Source organism: Saimiri boliviensis, chromosome 4 (genome assembly GCF_048565385.1).
Source record: "Saimiri boliviensis isolate mSaiBol1 chromosome 4, mSaiBol1.pri, whole genome shotgun sequence".
Lineage (NCBI taxonomy): Eukaryota > Metazoa > Chordata > Mammalia > Primates > Cebidae > Saimiri > Saimiri boliviensis.
Genome location: NC_133452.1, coordinates 57,988,959 through 58,010,266, shown reverse-complemented (window position 1 = coordinate 58,010,266; position 21,308 = coordinate 57,988,959). Strand labels below are relative to the sequence as shown.

The 21,308-nt window shown below is 42.8% G+C and overlaps 1 protein-coding gene across 3 annotated transcripts in view; it reads right to left on the bottom strand.

Moving 5' to 3' along the window:
• Nucleotides 1–21,308, bottom strand: part of TRAF3IP2 (TRAF3 interacting protein 2) — a 47,827-nt gene that overhangs the window by 8,257 nt on the left and 18,262 nt on the right. For 2 of the 3 annotated variants that reach the window (XM_074397593.1, XM_010346479.3), the window contains exons 3-6: nt 12,089–12,281; nt 7,432–7,610; nt 4,977–5,065; nt 816–884 (exon numbers count right to left, since the gene is read on the bottom strand). In XM_074397593.1, coding sequence (XP_074253694.1) covers nt 816–884; nt 4,977–5,065; nt 7,432–7,610; nt 12,089–12,281 — 530 coding nt within the window. The remainder of the gene's footprint in view (nt 1–815; nt 885–4,976; nt 5,066–7,431; nt 7,611–12,088; nt 12,282–21,308) is intronic. The other variant, XM_010346480.3, reaches the window with a different exon arrangement.

Below are 21,308 nucleotides of genomic sequence, written 5' to 3'. Positions count from 1 at the left end.
AACCATCACTAATAAACCTCTAACGAAAGCCCCAATCACTGAGTGAGTCTGCATCATGGCAAAAAGGGTCTGCAACACCAATAGTGAGAAACACCCTCTCTCCCCGCAGCTGGATCTGAGCTGCCAATCACTGCACTCTTGACTGCCCTGTCTTCTGCGCGTACGGGTTAGCACAGTCGGTAGGAACAGACCCTTCAGCACAAAGCAAACATCAGGCTGCAGACAAAGGGAAACGCGCAAAACCCCAGCCTGCTGAGACTCCCGTCCCCCACCAACTCCCTCCGAAAGAAGCAGCCGACACAGACATGCTGGCAGCAATCAATTTTGATCTGGTTAAACACAACGTGTCCCAGTGGCCGGTATAGATTCTGTCAGTGGAGAACAAATCACGGGGCTGCGCGTGGGCGCCTCGGGGGTGGGGTGCTGTGCAGCCTCCGAGGCTGCCCGGGAAACCTCTTCAGCCCAATTCTACAAAACACTTGGGGTGGCCTCAGATTAAATTGAATTCTGCTGCTCTCTCCCCACTCTCTGCCTTCATTTCCTTCTTTCCTATTCTGGTCAAAAGATTGTTTCCTATGATTGTTATCAACCACCTGTGTCTGGTTTGACCGTTATTTCCTGCCTGTGCATGTCCGAGAGGGCGACCTCATCCTTCCTTTCCAAGTCTTTGCACGGCTTCCAACAAGGGAGGCTTTGTTGGGGCTTTCTCAGCTTCAGACTTAGGTGGGTATGTCAGGGCTGCTTTCAGAAATAACTTCATAAGCGCACTGTCTTTCTCACCAGAAAACAATCTCTGATTTTTGGAATGTACTTACATCCCTAAGGTAGCGCTCCATCCATTTAATGATATCAATGCCTCGGATTCTATCCTCAAATATGTCAATCTGCAAGACAAAGATGTGGGCGTTGGCTCTTAGTAAGAAGTTCTCTCAAGGTGCAGAGCAGGAGAAAACACAACACTATATACATTTAAAACTCCAAAACTAGTAACTAATGCTTTTTGCCAGGAGGAGTACCTAGGTCTAAAAAACAAAATATAATTTTCTGAAAATATTTCCTACTTCAACATTAGTAGGCATTTAAGTAATTAATACCATATCCGTAATTAGGATATTGTGATACACATCAAAACATATCTGTGGCTACACAATAATTATGCTTTTAAAAGTCTGAGGGACACCGTATACCACTGAGTTGGATGTAAGCCAGCAACATACATACATTACATATCTGTAATTTAGAAATTTGGAAGGCAGACATAATTCTGGAATGTTTTAATGGATGTGTGGCATACAAGTAACTGAGATACAATTGTGGTGCTTTACTTGCATTAATGAGGTCGTTATTATGGTATTATGTCCAGTTTCAATCTATATGTTTCAATAGGACTATATGAAACTTGGAACAGAGCCACAAACGGTCACAAAAACAATTACTGAAATGGAAGGGAAGAGGTTTAGGATGAAAGTCAAGAAGTAGAACTCCTAGGCCTTGAAAAGACTGATATTTACTATCAGTGTTCAAGTCTTTGAAGGGATATTTTAAAAGGAGAAAAATCAGTTAGTTTTTATTTTATAAGAAACCAAATAGGAAGTCCCTTCTTGGGCTCAGGCCTATACTGCAGTGTGTGTGTGTGTGTGTGTGTGTGTGCACGCATGCGCGTGTACGTGGGCACGCACACACGTGTATGTTTACGATGTGCTCTTGATGGGAAAAGAGATTATATACTGGAATGAGTGACTCAGGGAGAGTGTCCTTGGGGAGGGGTTAGGTGATTCAGCTCCACTCCTCCCAGATTACTTGTCGTAAATGTCACTCCAGGCCAGGCACAGCTCACATCTGTAATCCCAGCACTTCGGAGGCCGTGGCAGGCAGATCACTTGAACCCAAGAGTTGGAGACCAGCAATGCAACAAGGCTGTGTCTCTACAAAAAAATTAGCCAGACATGGTGACATAAGCTACATGGGAGGCTGAGGCAGGAAGATGGCTTAGGCATTGGAGGTAGACGCTGCAGTGAGCTGTGATCATACCACTGCATTCCAGCCTGAGCAAAAGAGCAAGACCCTGTCTCAAATAAATGAATGAATGAATGTCACACCACTGTTTAGGACTGATCAAGTCAAGTCTCGGCCCTTCAGCAAGCTTTCTGTGCCATCCATGATCCATCCTCGCCTCTCTTTTCCCCAAATATTCTGTCTACTTTACTACCCACATTCATGTCCCCTGTACCCTAAAAGCACAGCACAAGCCCCACTGCTCTGTGATTCCTTCCCACATGCCAACCTCCTCCTCCTCACCTTACCTAACTTTACCCCATTGTGACCACTAGTGTCACTAGACAACACATATGATAACATTCTTTTATTCATGACATGTCTCATTTATGTTGTCTGCTGTGTCTCTTCAACCTGACACTAAGCTTCCTAAGGAAAGAGACCCTGCCCTGTGTACACTGAGCTATCATATACATAGGGTACAGAGTTCAGAACATGTGTCTTTCCATGAAAAACGGAATGGCTGTTATTTTGGTTTGGATGACTCGTTTTCAAATGCGTGATGGCCAACGACTACTCTTGAGAATGCTTTTGTAGCTTTCTGTGACTCTGTTGTTAATCCATTGTTATTATATGAGAGAGAAGCAATACAGTGTCAGGGTTGAAAAGAGATGGACAGCTTGGGCTCTATCTTGGCTTTGCCACTTCCCGGCTATATGACTTTGGAAATCTTACTAAAACTCTAAATCTTATCATTTTCACTTGTAATGCGTGGTTAATCAACTGATTTCCTAAGGTAGTTGTGAAGACCAAAATGAGTTAACATGGAAAAGACCTATCATAATGCCAGGCAGGAAATAAGCACTCAATAAATGGCTATAATTGGTAGCTCATGCCTGTAATCCCAGCACTTTGGGAGGCCAAGGTGGGCAGATCGGTTGAGGTTAGGAGTTTGAGACCAGACTGACCAACATGGAGAAACCTTGCCTCTACTAAAAATACAAAAAAAAAAAAAAACTAGCTGAGTGTGGTGGAAGGCACCTGTAACCCCAGTTACTCAAGAGGCTGAGGCAGGAGAATTGTTTGAACTTGGGAGGCGGAGGTTGCAGTAAGCTGAGATTGTGCCACTGCACTCCAGCCTAGGTGACAGACCAAGACTCCATCTCAAAAACAAAAACAAAAACAAAAACAAAAAAAACCATAAATAATTTAAGTGCTTGCATATTGTCATTATCCAAGCACCTAAATTATTCCTAGCTACTGAGGTGGACATCCTGGGTGGTGCAATGAGCTGCGCATCTATCACGTGTTCCTCCAAGTCTCTCCCAAAGTCCACAGCTCCTGTCATGATCATTTCTCCACATAGCTACTACTATGGGCTGAATTGTGCTCCCAAAATTCCTGTTAAAGCCCTGTCTCCCAGTACCTCAGAATATGACTGTATTTGGAGACAGGACCTTTAGAGAAGTAATTTGGATATAATAAGGTGATATGGGTGGGCCCTAATCCAGTAGGACTGGTGTCCACAGAAGAGGAGATTAGAACACAGACATGTGTCCACACAAAGGAGAGGCCATGTGAGGACAGAAGGAGAAGACAGCAGCTGCTAGCCAAGGAGAAAGGCCTCAGGATCAAACCAACCCTGCTGAAACCTTGATCTTAGACTTCCAGCCTCCATAACTGTGAAAAAATAAATTTCTACACTTAAGCCACCCAGTCTGTAGTACTTTACAGGAATCCCATTTTAAAAAATTGTCTCAAAAAAGTCTCCCTCCCACAAAATTGTCTTATAGAATAAAGAAAACTTCAAATAAAAACACCTGTTAAACAATGCTAAATAACCTTTAAAATTGATATTTAGTTACTAAGTATCCCTCTTTATCTATAGACATTTATATACATAGATATTTCCCTTAATTTTTCACCACTCTCTAGAATTCACTAAAAGAGACCTAGAAGAGGGCTCTGGAAAGGAAAAGTAGTTATCTCGTGTTTGAAGAAAGCCAGTCCCCTCAGTAGCATCGTGTGGTATTTTATTTATCATAGAGAAAAATTTACATGGCTTTAAGCTATACTGTGTCAAGGGACTACAGGGGGCAGTGTGTGTTTCCTGAGATTTGGGGGCCAATGTTTTTTGTTGTTGTTGTTGTTGAGAGTCACTTTTATTGGGAACCATAATTTTAGAAACACAGAAATAATTCTTTCACTGGATTGCCAGGGAAAGATTGCTAGGGGTGTCAGAATCACTAAAAACATTCATACAAAATGCAGGTTACTTTTTAAGCAAAAAAGTACATTTTATTTTAGTGTGTCTATGAGAAATAGCTGAGGTTATGAGGCCAAGTGCAGTGGCTCACACCTGTAAATGGATCACGGTGGACCTGTAGGGCTGGGTTAGGTCTGCCTCCCCTGGAACTGGATTAGACCAGCCCAAAACCCGGCCAGTATCACCCATCCAGAAGCATCACCATGTCAAGGTGTGGAGATGACAGCTGTGTGCAGTGGGGAATTCAGGCTGCAGGGTTTCTACTTCAAACCTCATAACCCAGTGCAGAACAAAAGGACCTTGTTAAATAAGCAGGTGACCATGGTGACACCTGCAGCCTCCTACATCATGAGAAACTCCACCAAAGTGGGCATGATTGGTGAGAAAGGACAGAGGTGCAAAGTGCAGCAAGAGCCTGGCATTTCCTTCAGGCCAGGGCCAGCGCATATGTGGTCACATTCGCACTGATCTTGCTGTTAGAGGTTCTTGGGTCACTCAGACAGCATATAGGTAAAAAAAAAAATGCTGGAGACTTCAGATAGCTTAAAATCTGGAAAGCAAGTATTACCTAAGTCTATAAGCACTCAACGCATAATCACATAAATCAAAAATATTGTTTAAAACACCAACAGCTGTTGCACTTTTTCATCTTCTGCTTTTCTCTCCATTGTACTCACTATAACTATTCAGTTACCTACTTGGACAAAATACTTACTGCAGTTTGGAAGCCGTTTACCAACAAGAAGTTCACGAATTTCACCACCTCCATAGCTGTATCCATTGAATAAGTGATAAAGACTTTCCCTAAGAGGAAAGTTTTACATTTATTAGAAATTGGTCAAATTATTCTATTCTAAACAAACTTCTAAATTATATGCAGTATCTTTTGTCCTTCTAGAATAATAAGGGGAAACCTTTGGTTGGGTTGCTCTGAGAGCTTATGCCTGCATTGTATGGGTTGCTGTGCCCAGAGCACAGCTCCTCAGGCCCAAAATGCCAGGGGGTCTGTCCAAGGGACAGCAGACTGCTCTTCGTGAATGGAAATCAGAGTGGCTTAGACAAGCCTAAGGGGGCTTCTGAAAAGCCACGAGGTGATAACAAGAAATGCACCACCCAGAATCCTCGAGTTCTTCAGATCAGGCACCGCCTGGTTTCTTAGAGACACTTGGCACTGTGCCCAAGGAATACTCTCACAACAGGCTGAGAAGCTAAAACTTGCTAAGGGGCCACCCAGCAGTGTCGTCTTTTCATCTCCTGATGCTCTCTGCTGCCCTGAAAGCTCGCTCTTCTGACAAGAGCAAGTGGGAGGAGAGTGAGAAAGCGGTTCCCCGCTCCCTTCTTCCCTGCAATCCACTCGCTTTTGGAGAAAGGCCAGGAAGTTTGGAGTACACCAAAGCACAGCTCGGAAATGTTAGTAAGAAAAGCCTGAGCAGCTTGAAGGAGAGACACTGCCTCTGGGCAGTCCAACATCACAGACTCCCTCACTCATTCCTGGGTCAGCTTAGAGCAGCAGACAGTACCGTTCGGACGAGATTAACCCAGTCGGGATGAACCAGTGTTTTCTCAGGCTAAAGTCTTGAGGAAATTGTCTAGCTAGCATTTTAATGTGAAAGCTGAATAATCTCTGTGTGTTGGCTTTTAGTCTGGAATGGACCAGTTAAATCTCAGGACGCCTTTGGGGCAGAGGATGGAGAAGAAATGGGGGCCGGAGAGAAAATACAAGTCTGTATCTATACTGAGGTTTTTTGAAACACACCCCCAAATGGAAGTATGTGTAATGGTCATATTAACTCATTTAAACAGCCAGATATATTGATGGCACTCAATTTTCTTCTGAACACCTAACATTCACCCAATTCTCATGTATTTTAGGATTTCCTTTATGGATTATGGTAAGACGTATATGATCTATAAACTGATATCAGGACTATGACATATTGCAGGGCAGGCTCTGTTCTCCAGAAATGCTCAAAATTAAAATGATTAAGATTTTAAGAAAGTATTCAGAAATAAAATGTTTTGAATGAAAATAGCAACAAATCATTGTCATAGAAATCTTTCGGAGTTGTCAATGCCTAATCAGCACAGATCCCCTAAAAGGAATCAGCACATACAAAAGGCCTCATTTCAGGTTTGGTTAAAAAAGGTTCCCAGATTTGGAAAATGCATATTAGAATTACCTGAGCTTCTCTAGCAAGCACATCATGTAATAATTGCACAAGTAGTGGCTGTTTTCTTAAGATTTCTGGAAATGACCGTCCTGACTGACCTTAATATGAGAACATTTTGGTGGTATTTCAACATTTCTGGTTCTGGCAGCAAAATGTGGAAAAAGAATCATCACCTTACGCTTAGTCGAATGTTTCTTTAAATAAAAGGCTTAGTTAGCATCTGGTTGTGTTGCAGTTTGGAGAATGTGAGACCGTTTTTTCCAAATAAGATTGCTCATTCCTACAGGAAATGACCTCGTTCTTGATGGCTGCTGGTAACTTATGGTGAGATGCTGGGTCCTTGTCCAATACCACGTGGACATCCAATCAATTTGCCCAGGGACAAGTCCACTCAAGAGCATCATTTAGAATAAGGAAAAGACATTGGGGTTATTTATTTTTGGAGTATGTCCTTAAGGAAATCTAGAGGTAAGCAGTTTGAGAGTGTTACTAGTGGTGTCAGAATCACTAAAAACATTCATACAAAATGCAGGTTACGTTTTAAGCAAAAAAGTGCATTTTATTTTAGTGTGTCTATGAGAAATAGCTGAGGTTATGAGGCCAGGTACAGTGGCTCACACCTGTAATCCTAGCACTTTGGGAGGCCAAGGCGGATGGATCGCTTGAGTCCAGCAGTTCGAGACCAGCCTGAGCAACATGGCGAAACCCCATCTCTAGCAAAAGTATAAGCAAATTATCTGGGTGTGGTGGCGTGCCCCTGTAACCCTAGCTATTCGGGAGGCTGAGGTGGGAGAATCACCTGAGCCTGGGAGGTTGAGGCTGCAGTTAGCCATGATCACACTACCACACTCCAGCCTGAGCAACAGGAGTGAGACCCTGTCTGGGAAAAAAAAAAAAAAAAAAAAAAAAAAACAACTGAGATGTGGATGAGTGATCATCCAACTATCACAAAGTACAAGAAGTGACAAGAAGGAGAGAACGATGTTGCAAACAACTTACGCAATTCTTCTGGCAAATTGCTTGTTTTTAGAGTTCCTCTGGCTGGAGGGTTGCTAGGGGGTCTAGGCACAGCAGCTGGGGATGGAGGCTCGGGAACATGTGGTCTCAGCTCTGCAGGGGACTCCAAGGACTCCCCAGGAGCACCAGCTCTATTAGGTGGTTGGTAGTACGGCTGGTCCCTAGAAAGGAATACATTTACTGTCAATTTTCATTCTTTACAAAGGCAAACCTTCAGGGACAAAAAGCCTTTTAGAACTATGGGAAGATCCCAGTGGGCTCCCTCTCCTCTGCCTCTATTTCTTATCTGAGACAGAAGGAAGAAGGGAGCTCCATGGAGTTTTAGTCAATAAGCCATTCAGCTGGCGGCCACATGTGAAGGCCTCTGCTCCAAGTCGTAAAAGGGAAGCGGGATTTGATTACTCTATTTAAGATTTGTTTAATTGGAAAAACAAGTCTCATGCACAGGGCAGACAAGGTCACCAACAAAACAAACTAGAATGACAGGTGACATAGATGGTTGATGTTATAGGCATCCAGATAAAAAGACATGACTTTTAGCTCATACTATGTAACATTTAATTATGTATCAACAGGTAAAGAGGGTCATGTAGGTTTAGAAGTATTTGTACCGTTGACATATGAACGGAAATCTGATTTTGAAGACCCTTTAAAGAAGTTTCTACCATATTAGATAGCATCTTTATCATTTCGGTCGCCAGTATTCTCACAAACATTCTGCTGAGACGGACAATCAGATGCCCATCGGAGATTTGGCGGGCAGAAGGAAACGGGCAGCACACCTCTGCCGCTTCTGTGGGTTCTGTTGGTAAACACAGGGACAAGGTGCTGAGTTTTCCCCAGAAAGCATCCAGTGTCCTGTTACCAGCTTCACAAGCATCGAGGGCAGGGCACGGACATCCGTTTTTCATCAGTGAAGATCTATCTGGCGCAGAACAGGTCCGACCGTTGGCAGGGGTCACAGCAGCGCTGGCTTTCTGATTCTGCGCCTTCCTGACCGCCAGAGGAGGCGGCCTTTTTGGTGGCCCTGTTATGTGGCATTGTGCTAACCGGTGGTGGGACTAAAGCGGTCTCCACAGTGTTTTATTTCTTAAAAAAAGATTCTGAAGCAAATGTGACAATATGTTAACATTCTTAAAATCTGGGTAGTGGGAACATGGATGCTGTTATTTGTTGTGTGTTGGAAACGGTGTCATATTATAAATTTTAAAAAATGTTTTGACTACAAAATCTCTATGTATATGCCCAGTTTTTGTGGATTGTTGCTTATGCTTTTCATATTTTTACCCAAAGAGTACTCAGAAATTCTAAAAGTCTCATATAACAGGATTTCAAATAAAATTACACAGAATCTCAACTGTACTATATTTTGAAAATATGAATGCTTAAGGTTTTTATTTTATATTTTTATTAATATAGAGAAAATAATTTATATAAAATATGCTTTCATCTAATGGGGGAATCCCATTCCATATTTTTTTCTCATTTTCTTTTTTTTAATTTCTCCAAGAAAAACCCATTCCCATATTCTTTTGCATTAAATTCTTTTATACCAAAAAAAAAAAATTGTTTCAAAAGTTGCTTAGTTGTTCTAGAAGATGATTGCTTATATGATAAAGAAATGTTAAGGCCTTGATAACAGTCAAAAACTTCTGTGTAAAAACAATACCATGGAAATTAATGACAGAGTAAACTTTCCATATTAAAGTTCTCTTTCAAACTATCAATAAGAGGAGAATTAGCTTCTTTTTGTTTCTTTTCTTTTTGTTTTTGTTTTTGGTTTTTTTTTTTTGAGACAGGGTCTTGCTCAGGCTGGAGTGCAGTGGCTCAGTCACAGCTCACTGAAGCCTTGACCTCCTGGGCTCAGGTGATTTTCTCACCTCAGCCTTCCGAGTAGCTGGGACCACAAGTGTGGGCCACCATGCCTGGCTAATTTTTGTATTACTTTGGTAGAGACAGGGTATCAACATGTTGTCCAAGCTGGTCACGAAATCCTGGCCTCAAGTGATCTTCCTGCCTTTGGCTTCCCAAAGTGCTGGAATTACAGTTGTGAGCAACCATGCCCAGGCTCAGTTGGATAAGGGTCTGTGTGTGTGTGTGTGTGTGTGTGTGTGTGTGTGTGTGTGTGTGTTGGTTAGTTTTTGCGACAGAGTCTCACTCTGTCACTCAGGCTGAAGTGCGGTGGCACTATCATGGCTCACTGCAGCCCTGACCTCCTGGGCTTGGGCAATTCTCCTGCCTTAGCCCCCTGAGTAGCTGGAACCACAGGTATGTGCCACCACACCTGGATAATTTTTGTATTTTTTTGTAGAGATGGGTTTTCGCTATGTTGCCCAGGCTGGTCTCAAATTCCTGGGCTCAAACAATCCACCTACCTCAGCCTCCCAAAGTGCTGGGATTATAGGTGTGAGCCACCAAGTTTACCTGAACTTATTTTTCATTATCCTAAATGATAAAATAAATCAAGAAGACCATAGCAGGCTTAAATTGATGCAACAAAACCAATTACTCTGTATTATCTTTGCAACTCTTTTGTAAGTCTAAATTGTTTCAAAATAAAAAATTTAAAAATTACTATTCTCTTTTCTATTCAACACCAAACTTATTTCATAAAGATGTTTTCATTTTGTTTATTTCCTTGGAATTTCAGATATTTCTTCTATAAGAGTGCCTATCCTGCTATAAAATCACACTTTATCTCATTCTATTGTTTAAACTCTACGTATTTATGGTTTAGAAAAATAAGGAGTCTGGCCCAGCCCAGTGGCTCTTACATATAATCCCAGCACTTTGAGAGGTTGATGTGGGTGGATCACTTGAGGCCAGGAGTTTGAGACCAGCCTGGGCAACAAAGTGAGACTCCTTCTCTGCAAAAACTAAGAAAAATTAGCCGGATGTGGTAGCGGATACCTGTAGTTCCAGCTACTCTTGGGAGGCTGAGGTGGGAAGATGACTTGAGCGTTGAAGGCAGAGGTTGCAGTCGAGATCACACCACTGCACTCCAGCCTGAGTGACAGAGTCAGATCCTGTCTCAAAAAAAAGGAAAAAGAATAAAAAGGGATCTGTCTAGAAGAAAAATATGAAGGTTTGTAGGCTTCTGAGCAAAAGGGAAAGCAGGCATGTGCCTCTTCACCATTATTAATAAAGTGGGCTTTTTTTTCTTTCAATGCAATTTTCAAACCAATTACCACTTTGTGTATTTCTGAAAAATCCACTCTAATAAGAACTTCATATTTTACTCTATGCTATCAAAACAGAATCTAGTTTTAGAGTGGTATAAAAAAGTTGTTTTTGAGCAAGAGTAAACATTTAATCTACTTTCTTCCAAATATTGTCATAAATGAGGAAGCTCCATTTACATGAGTTTTACCTGTGTATTTTAGATTCATAAATTAAGAGAAAAGGAAAACCTGATGGAGAGTTCAAAGGGAATAAGGGGAAAAAATGATTAAAGAGTTGACAACTGAAGTCATGAAAAAGCAAAGTTGTTTTTCTGAAGAAGCATAGGAGAGACCTAAGAATGGTGCTCAACATGTATGTTTTTTTTTTTTTTTTTTTTTTTTTTTTTGAGACAGAGTCTCGCCCTTGTTGCCCAGGCTGCAGTGCAGTGGCACAATCTCGGCTCACCGCAGCCTCCGCCTCCTGGGTTCAAGTGATTCTCCTGCCTCAACCTCCTGAGTAGCTTGGATTACAGGCATATGCCACTGTGCCCTGCTAATTTTGTATTTTTAGTAGAGACGGGGTTTCTCCATGTCGGTCAGGCTGGTCTCGAACTCCTGACCTCAGGTGATCTGCCCGCCTCAGGCTCCCAAAATGCTGGGATTACAGGTGTAAGCCACCATGCCCGGCCTTGTATAAATGTTTTTTATTACAAAAGAAACTAGTAGGCCAGGCGCAGTGGCTCATGCCTATGATACCAGCACTTTGGAAGGCCAAGGTGGATGGATCACTTGAGCCCAGGAGTTCAAGACCAGCTGGACAACATAAGAAGACTCCATCTCTACAAAATATACAAAAATTAGCTAGACATGGTGGCCCATGCTTATAGTCCTAGCTACCTGGGGGGCTGAGGTGGGAGGATGGCTTGAACCTATAAGGTAGAGGTTGCAATGAGTCAAGTTCGCACCACTGCACTCCAGCCTAGGCGACAGAGTGAGACCCTGTCTCAAAAAAAAAAAGAAGAAGAAAAGAAAAGAAAAAAAAAAACAGGTAATTTTAAATTTTGATGGGAAATTGAATTTAAAATTTTAAAGTAAGAAATAGGCTTAAATAGGAACAGACACTAGACATGTGATGTACTGGCTAACAGTAGAAGTCAGCCATAGAAAAAACAAAAATCTATTTTGTGGACTGAAAGTTCAGATGATCTGAAAATCAAAGAAAGGGGTGTAACTTGGAAAACATCCGAAGAGTCTTTCCTGAAAGAGAATTTCGACTAGTCCTTGGTGGCTTTCTATGTCTGATAAAGAGATCCTTGTCAACCAGCTTCCGTTTCCTCCTGACCTGAAAAGTCTATATTGGGTGTTCCACTATGTGACTTGCTCATTAACATGGGTCAGCAAACCTGTAGAGAATTCTGTTACATCATCATTGCACTGGCATGTTAAAAATGTCTGAAGGTTGGGCCTGTCATACTTACTGGTACCTTGGAAGCCCCGGAAAGGAGCAGTCTCTCTGTGCACGCCTCTCTTCTTGGTCCCAGGGGCTGGGATAATTCAGGATAACCTTCTGCACAGGGTGCAGGCCTCTCACACTGGCTCCAGGCAGGGGCTGCCCGGGCAGAGCCGGCTGGATCACTTGCTGGTAGGCTGCTCGAGGGTAGTCATGGCCATCTGTAGGTGAAGACAATAAAGAGAACAGGGAACATCAATCCTAGCTCCTTCGTGTGAAAGGAGTGGAAAGCTCCATGCTCATTTGTGTCTTGATACCAGCTGAGGGGTCCAGATATCTGTTACCACCTCTGTGATGTTTGCCATCTTTCTCCACTGTTAATTACTTGACAGTTTTCATGAAATTCACTGTTTGTCCTAAATAAAAACATCTGTGAATTCACCAGTTTGGTATTCTAATTGAAAAACTTTTCAAAAAACTCTACACAGGCTCCTCTTTTTGTGGGGTACTTAGGAAAATCCAACCATGAAGCACCCCTTTCACACTACCGTTCCTACCATAATTTCCTTCATGTCCCGAACCCAAGGCTAGGAAAAATCATCTGTATGATAGATGTGGAATCACTGCTCTGTCCTTTCCTCCCCTAAGTGGACACACATGTGCATGTGCATACACACACACTCCACTCCTCTGAAGAAGAGGTAAATGAATGAAAACTTGGCTCAGCCTCCTGGGAACTAGCCAACCAGTTGGCAACACCCTCCAGCTTCCTTGGTCCTCTCCTGCTAGAGCCTAGGTGCACTTGGAGCCAGGGCTGTTTGAAGAGGGCAGGGCTCAGAGCAAAGCCAGAGCTGGCAGTGACATGTGAATGTGCAACCTGGGAGAAAGTGGGTCCCAGGCAGGACCAGACACAGCCGGGTCCCCAGGGAAGGGCAGCCAGCCTGACCAGGCAAAAGAATGGAACGAAAAGCCCAGAGGAGAGATGCAGGGAACCAAGCAGGGGTGAGAGGGAAGAGCTCTGAGGGAATGGCCCAGGCGCAAAGGGGCTAAGGTGTTGGGAAATGTGAGAGGTGCACAAGGACTGAAGAGGGCCGAATGGTAACCCTGCAAGATGAACAGTGAGCACCTCCTAGTGATCCGAGCACTGTCCCCGCTTCCCACATAGGCAGTAAGACGATCCAAGAGGAGGCATAACTAGTTAGGACCAGAAGGAACCTGGTTTTTATTTATTTATTTATTTTAAAAACCCTCATTGGTCTTAACTTTTTTTTCCCTGATGATAAAAGTAATAACCGTGTTTGCCTGCTGTGTGGGTAAGATACACACAGGGACGTACAGCAAAATAAAACTGGCAAGTCAACAGAAAAGTGACTGGTAAGGTAGGGTGAAACCAGAATGTGGAGGGTGAGAATGTGGCTAATAATTGTATTCTTAAGTCAGGGTGCAGTGGCTCATACCTGTAATCCCAGCACTCTGGGAGGCTGAGGCAGGCGGATCACTATGTTGGCCAGGCTGGTCAGAAGTTCGAGACCAGCTTGGCCAACAAGGTGAAACCCTGCCTCTACTAAAAATATAAAAATTAGCCAGGCATGGTGGCACGCACCTGTAACCCCAGCTACTCGGGAGGCTGAGGCAGGAGAATCGCTTGAACCTGGAAGGTGGAGGCTGTAGTGAGCCAAGATCACGCCACTGCACTTCAGCCTGGGCAACAGAACAAGACTCTGTCTCAGGAAAAAAAAAAAAGAAAAAAAAAGAACTGTATTCTTAGTTTGGTAAAGCAGTCAGGATCCACCTACATTTTCAAAGTAACATTCAGGGGAATGATGGCCTCAAGCACAGAACAAAAGACAAATAATATGCACATTCAGTAGTGTGGCCTCCTCCAGGTTCCCACTGTCTGGACTCAGGAAACTTATTTGGGTGACCTGGGGATGTGCCCCAGCTAGTCTCTCAAGCATGGTCAGATTCCCTGGACTCAATCTTACTGTCTCCTTTGACCCGTGACACCACCTGGGTCCTTCCGATCATGCTGCTTCTGGCAAAAGTGACCATGCCCCTCCAACCCAGACTGTCTCCTGGCAAGACCCCAAGACCCTTGTCTTGATATTGCTTAGGGCTGCTCATGACAAGCAGTAGGGGCTTAAAGAAGGGGAGGAGGAGAGAGGGATCTGCGTAGGTCTATCCGTGCACCTGGCTGACAAAGGAGACCGGGACTGGAAGGGACAGCTCTCATAAAAGAAGACAGCCCACAGAGACCCCTATAGCCTAGCACAAGATTTACTGCACACGCTTCGCCTTGGGAGCCTTCTGGGGGCAGGGTGGATATATTCCAGGGGGTCTAGATCACCAGTTGCAGTTTCAGGGCAACAGAGCAGGTCACTACTGCTCCTTTCCCCCAGTTTAAAAAACAGCAAAAAATGCCACTGCTATCAGGTCCCCAGGTAGGGGCCAGCCCTGCTTTTTGATGAGCCTTGCGTGAGCAGACCCTTTACAAACCCAGCGGTAGACAGACCTCTCCAGAGACCTCCCATTGCACTTACAGTCCACCCTGCTTGACCAGGTTCCAGCCTGTGTCGATCTTGCCTCCCACGGCACTCTCACTGGCTCACTAAGCTCTGGCTTCATCTTGAAAATCTCAAACTTGTCCTCTCCTTTGGGACTCTGAGTTTGCCACCCTCTTTGTCCAGAATGTTTTTGCCCTAGATTTTTCACAGACTGACTTCTTGCCACTCAGAGCTCAGCCCAAATATCACCTGTCCGAAGAGGCCTGCCTCTTCACCCAGTTACTTTATCCCATTTCCTATTTTGCTTTCTTCATAGTTCCTATCATGAGTTCGCATAAGTAAGCGTGACTTTTACCTGTCAACTTCTTGCCTGACTTCCCTACTAGAATATACGCTCTGTGAAGGCATGGACTATATCCTCTTGCCACCATGTCTCCAAGAATAGTACTGGCACCCAGGGGACGCTCAATAGATGAATGAATGAAGGCTTAATAGTTATGAAGCTGACTTGAAGAAAAAGAGAAGCCATTTAGGACTGCACAATCTATTACTACTTTCTAGGGCACAGGTCTCCTAGACCAGGGGCCCCCAACTCCCAGGCCACAGGCTGGTATCAGTCTGTCGCCTGTTAGGAACCAGGCCACATAGCAGCAGGTGAGCGGTGGGTGAGCAAGTGAAGCTTTGTATTTACAGCCGCTCCCCACGGCTTGCATTATGCCTGAGCTCTGCAGCATTAGATTCTCATGGGAGCGCGAACCCTATTGTGAACTGCGCACTCGAGGGATCTAGGTTGTGTGCTCCCTATGAGAATCCAATGCCTGATGATGTGTCACTGTCTTCCATCACCCCCAGATCTAGCTGCAGGAAAACAAGCTCAGGGCTCTTACTGATTCTAGATTATGATGAGTCGTATAATTAATTCCTTATATATTACAATGTAACAATCATGAAAGTACACAATAAAGGTAATGCATTTGAATCATCCCAAAACCATCCCGTCCCCAGTCTTCGGAAAAATTGTCTTCCATGAAACCTGCCCCTGGTGCCAAAAAGGTTGGGGACCAATGCCCTAGACTGTCTAATTCTCATCTGCTGTCCATTTGTTTCGGGTTTTTTGTTGTTATTGTTTAATCGGTGTCTCCCTCCAGAAGTAGGAAGGAGAAAGACAAGGTAAAAGAGGAGAAACTTTGCCAGTGGCCTTAAAAGCCTTTATGAGGAAAGGGCTGAAAGTATCTTGAGAAGTTTTCAATGTTGGAAGCCATTTTTGCTTCCCATATCCATTAATGAATGGCTAATAATGTTTTATTTGCTTTAAAAGGACTACCAAGCTCTAATCATAGGGTTTATTTCTTTTCCAGAAAGCAGATGTTAGTGCTGTTAATCAAAAGCCTTTGAATCAAGGTCATATGATTTCTAACAGTTTCTAACAGATTATTTCCCACACAACATGTTTTTGTCTCATAGCAACAAATCATATCATTAAAATCACCAAAGCATGTGGGCTAAGTGTTTGATTAGCTGTAACTTTCATTTCAGAAACGGCCACCTGTGGTCAAAAGTTATGCCAGTTTATGTGAGCAGATGAAAATGATACACCTCATCAATTTTTAAAATTAGGGTACTGACAATATAGTCCTCCATGCTCTCCTTTTATTGTTTGAAAACAAAGGAAAGCCGAATATCAGTGGATCAATAAAAAATAAGTGTTCCCTTTTGTAAGTGGAATTTGACCAGCTTTGTCTGCAATTTGACTAGTTGTATGGAAAAAGTTCCTAAATAGGCCGAACACACCTTTAATCCCAGCACTTCGGAAGGCCTAGGTGGGGTGGATCTCTTGAGCCCAAGAGTTCGAGACCCGCCTGAGCAACATGGTAAAACCCCATCTCTACAAAACATACAAAAAAGCAAAACAAGAAAAGCTGCTAAATCAAAACAATGTTTATCAGGTAAATGACCATCTTTTTCATTGCTCAAGTTTTAATCATTCATTTTCATTACTATGATCCAGGCTTGCTAATTTAGTTGGGTACTTTTTTTTTTTTTTGAGACAGAGTCTCGCTCTGTCGCCAGGCGCCAGACTGAAGTGCAGTGGTGTGAGCTCGGCTCACTGCAACTTCCGCCTCCCGGTTTCAAGCAATGCTTCTGCCTCAGCCTCCCAAGTAGCTGGGACTACAGGCATGCATCACCATGTCCAGCTAATTTATCATTTTTTTTTTAGTAGAGACGGGGTTTCACCATGTTGGCTAGGATGGTCTCGATCTCTTGACCTCGTGATCCGCATGCCTTGGCCTCCCAAAGTGCTGGGATTACAGGCGTGAGCCACGGTGCCCATCCTAGTTGGGTACTTATATATATATAAAATAATGGCTAACATTTATTGATCACTTGCTACATGTCAAGTACTGTTCTAAGTTCCATATTCAGAAGTATAGAGTTCAATTTTCCATTTTCCTAAAGAAGTTGAACTCAGAATAAAAATCCAGATTCCTCACCATAGCCTGCCCAGCCTCCATCTTCTAGCACTCATTCTCTCCTTGCTCGCTGTGCTCCAGCCCCACTGGTTTGCTTTTGGTATCTTAATGACATTAAGCTCCTTGCTTCCTTGACCTTCTCATTCTTTAGGTTTCAGCTCATATATCTGCTTAAAGAGATATTCTCTGGCCAACCTATTAATGTCTGTTCCAACACCCAGTTACTTCCCTTATAGTGCTTATAATTTGTCATTCTGTTTCTGACTTCTACTTCAGATGTATCTCTCCAGTAGACTGTGAATTCCATGAAGATAAGGACCGTGTACGTTGCATTTACCACGTTATACCCAGTGCCAACCAGATGACCTGGAAACTATTTGCTGAATAAATTGATAAGTGGATGGACAGGTTCTATTTCCAAATTTCATTGACTCCCTTCTTTGCTTCCATCCCAGACACACACACATACACACAAATGACTTTTCTAAGGCTTGACATCACAAAGACTCTACTCGTGATTAAGGCTCACTCCTTTCTCCAGGAAGTAGAGAACAGATTTCTTTTCATTCATTCAACAAATATTTATTGAACCTCGATGGCTAGGTGCTTGGTGAACAAAGATAAATAGGATACAGTTCCCTTGGGAGTCGCTCAAAATAAATGGAGAAAGAGAAAAATCTGTGTGTCTGTGGGTGTCTGTTTTTAAACACAAATCCACACTAGTTAGTATATGAGAAGGGGAGACATATGAGTCGACAGCCACCTACTTGAGAATCCCTGTTCAAAAATAGCTTCCCTGCGGACTTGTCCCCAGTGCCTACAATTCCATCAGGAGAGTTTATTCTGTAGGGGAGGAAAGGTGGGTGATGCGATAGACAAATGATTTGCTAGCATGGTAACTCCTCAGTTCAGAGGCAGTGTTAATCGCAAAGCAGAAATGAAAATCTTGCACAATCACAAATGAGCGCCCAGGACTGTATGTTATTTGTTGATCCTGTGAACTTCTTGGCTTGAGCACACACGATCTTCATGTTACTGGGCTTTTATCACTTGGAATGCGTAAACCAAATCCTAAATGAGGTTTTCCATTTATCAGTCACAACATGCAACATTTTTCTTCCTTATTAAGAATGGTATTAAAAGAGTTTATGAGAGAGAAATAAAATCTGATTTTCAAGTTGTCAAAAAACATCGTGACATAATGCCATCAGTTTAGCCAGGAAACAAAATGGCCAATATAAACTGTTGTAGGAACTCCCACAGCTGTAAGCAGCTGTGGGTCTTGAAAGGCAACTCCTTCTTTATCATTTCTTCCATCTGGTTTATTTCTTTTCCTCACTTTAATTGTGCGTGCATTCTAGCACACAAATAATCACCTTTTTTGGTCCACAGGTACAGCTGTACCCATGTACCCACAGTTTCATTCTATTCAATCTCCTTGGTAGAGAATGCAAGAATTTCATAATAAAATGAGGGCTCTTTAGACTTAATTCTCTCTTTTCCCAATATATTTGCATCATGAGTTTCATTTGATTGCACAGCCATGAACTCCATGCTGGTGACCTTCACTGGAAGGATTCGGAGGCAGCAAGAGGCCGACTTCTCCAGGGGGTGGGTGAGGAGAAAACACAGACTTATTCCCTTATTTTCACCTACTTTGAAAACTTTTTTTTTTTACATGAAAGGGGTGACCAATAACCATTTTTGCTTTAACTTGCAAAAAGCTTAGATATGCAATTTGCATGGTGATCATTATTTATTTATATATTCATTAATGGGTAAGGAACTAATGCTCTTCTAAAGCCGAGTAGAGCCACGTAGCCATGGTTTCCAACTGCACAAGCATCCCTTAGGTGAACAGCTCTTTTGAAGTGGTTTTGTTGGCAATTAAGTGCAGTTATAGCCCTGACATGAAACTAAGCATTTGTACACCTGCCCTGAATGCTTAAAATCTGTGCCAGCGAGCGAGATCTGGAAGTAGAGGAGCACCCTGCAGAACTGGGCTGCAGGATCCATTTAAATAATAACAATAATAACTAAAACCTGTTAGTATTGAGGGCTTACCACCAGCCAGCCACTTTCCTAGTGCCTTTAATACATTATCTCATTTAATCCTCACAGCAACCTTTGTGGGAGTCATTGCTGCTGGAAGCCTCATAAATATTCTAGGGCTGTAATGCCCTGCAGAAAAGACATCAGCACTGGCAGCCCTGACCCTCTTCTCTGTGGTTAGATGGGAGCCAGGGCCATGGGACATGCAAGGTGAATTAGGGCAAGCTTGCCTTCTGCATGCGCTCACTTCCCCTTTGTTCTTTTCAATTTTTACTCATTTCTTAATTATAAAATACTTGTTTACTATTTTTAGGTTTTTTATGTGTTTCTAAGACTAAGTCTCATTCTGTTGCCCAGGCTGGAGTGCAGTGGCACGATCTCAGCTCACTGCAACCTCCACCTTCCGGGTTCAATCAATTCTCATGCCTCAGCCTCCTGAACAGCTGGGATTATAGGCACCTGCCACCACACTCGGCTAATTTTTGTGTTTTTAGTAGACAACATTTCACCATGTTGGCCAGGCTGGTCTCGAACTCCTGACCTCAAGTGATCCGCCCACCTTGGCCTCCCAGTGTGCTGGGATTACAGGTGTGAGCCACCATGCCTGGCCTGCTATTTTAAAAAAATTAATAAAAGTATATGAAATTAGAAAAAAATAGACCTGCTTCCTCTTAATTCCCTGCTCCCCTTCCTACCAAGATCACCATTAGATCCTTCTAGACTTAACATGTATATATAAACATATATAGTTAAAAATAAATATGGATGCAATAATCACTGCACCTCTTGCTTTTCAACTTAATCTTTTTGATGTCAGAATGTATATTCAGTGCAACGTGGGCCGAGTGGTCCATTGAATAAATAAATCACAAATTACTTATCTGGCCCCTTATTGATAGGCATTGTAGTTTTTTGTTTTTACTTCAATGCAACAATCCTTTAATAAACATTCTTGTTTTTGTATTTGTATATGCTTGTTTAATGTTTCTGTAGAATAGATTCCTGTAAGAGAAACTGCTGGGCCAATGAGGAAGCACATATAAAATTTCAGTAGTGAAACTGCCTTCTGGGGGATTCCACCAATTTATACTCCTATCAAGAGTGATTGGGAATATTCATTTCTCTGTAACTCCACCAACACTGGATGTTGCCCAAAGTGTTTATTTTTGCACAACTAATCAGGGAAAAGGTATCTTTAAGAATTTTGCACTTCTTAAATCTAATGATGTTGAGCTTGGTTTAGTTCTCATGTTGGCTATTTGCATATCTTCTGTGAATTATTCCCATCTCCTAAGCAAGTTCTCTCCCCTCTGCCTTTCAACACCTCTTTTTGCCCTCAGGATCCTAGATGTCTCTCTCCAACCCCGCAATAGAAAGAAATAATACAGAGAGCAAGGGGATGGTGAAATGACGAACGAAAGCAGGTGCTGAGGCAACAGACATAAAATGTGTTCCCAGTCAGGAGTGTTTGCCTTTTAAAGGAGGCTGTCCCACTGTGGCAACGCTCACCTTCAAAGATAGGATTGCTAAGGGTGCCATTTCAGCTCCAACAACGGGAAAAGTACTTTCCAGTGGGAAGTATTTTCCAGAGGGTCGTGGGAGCTTCATTATAACATGAGTCAATGTTTTTTTGGTCTATCACAATGAGGCTTTCTCTTATTAGCACTCAAAGTCAGTTGCTTGGGACTGTATCACAAAGCCTTAAGTATTCACACTTCTTCCCATTAATCTAAGGCAGGCGTCCCCAAACTTTTTACACAGGGGGCCAGTTCACTGTCCCTCAGACCATTGGAGGGCCACCACATACTGTGCTCCTCTCACTGACCACCAATGAAAGAGGTGCCCCTTCCTGAAGTGCAGCGGTGGTGGGGGGGTGGGGGCGGATAAATGGCCTCAGGGGGCCGCATGTGGCCCGCGGGCCCATAGTTTGGGGATGCCTGATCTAAGGAGTTAATCGGAAGTAAAACATATATAGGCAATGTCTGTCAGAGCATTGCTTATTGGATCAGAAAACTGGAAACTATTTTAAATGTCTGACAATAAAGAATAGGTTAATAACAATTTGGTAGATTCATCTGATGACATACAATGAAGCAGTTTTAAATGATGCTGAAATAAGTATATTCAATGTCACTGAAAATTATTTTAATTTTACATTAAAAATATATGCAAAGGAAAAAATACTGAAAATTAATATGTCAAAATCCTAATAAGAAATTCT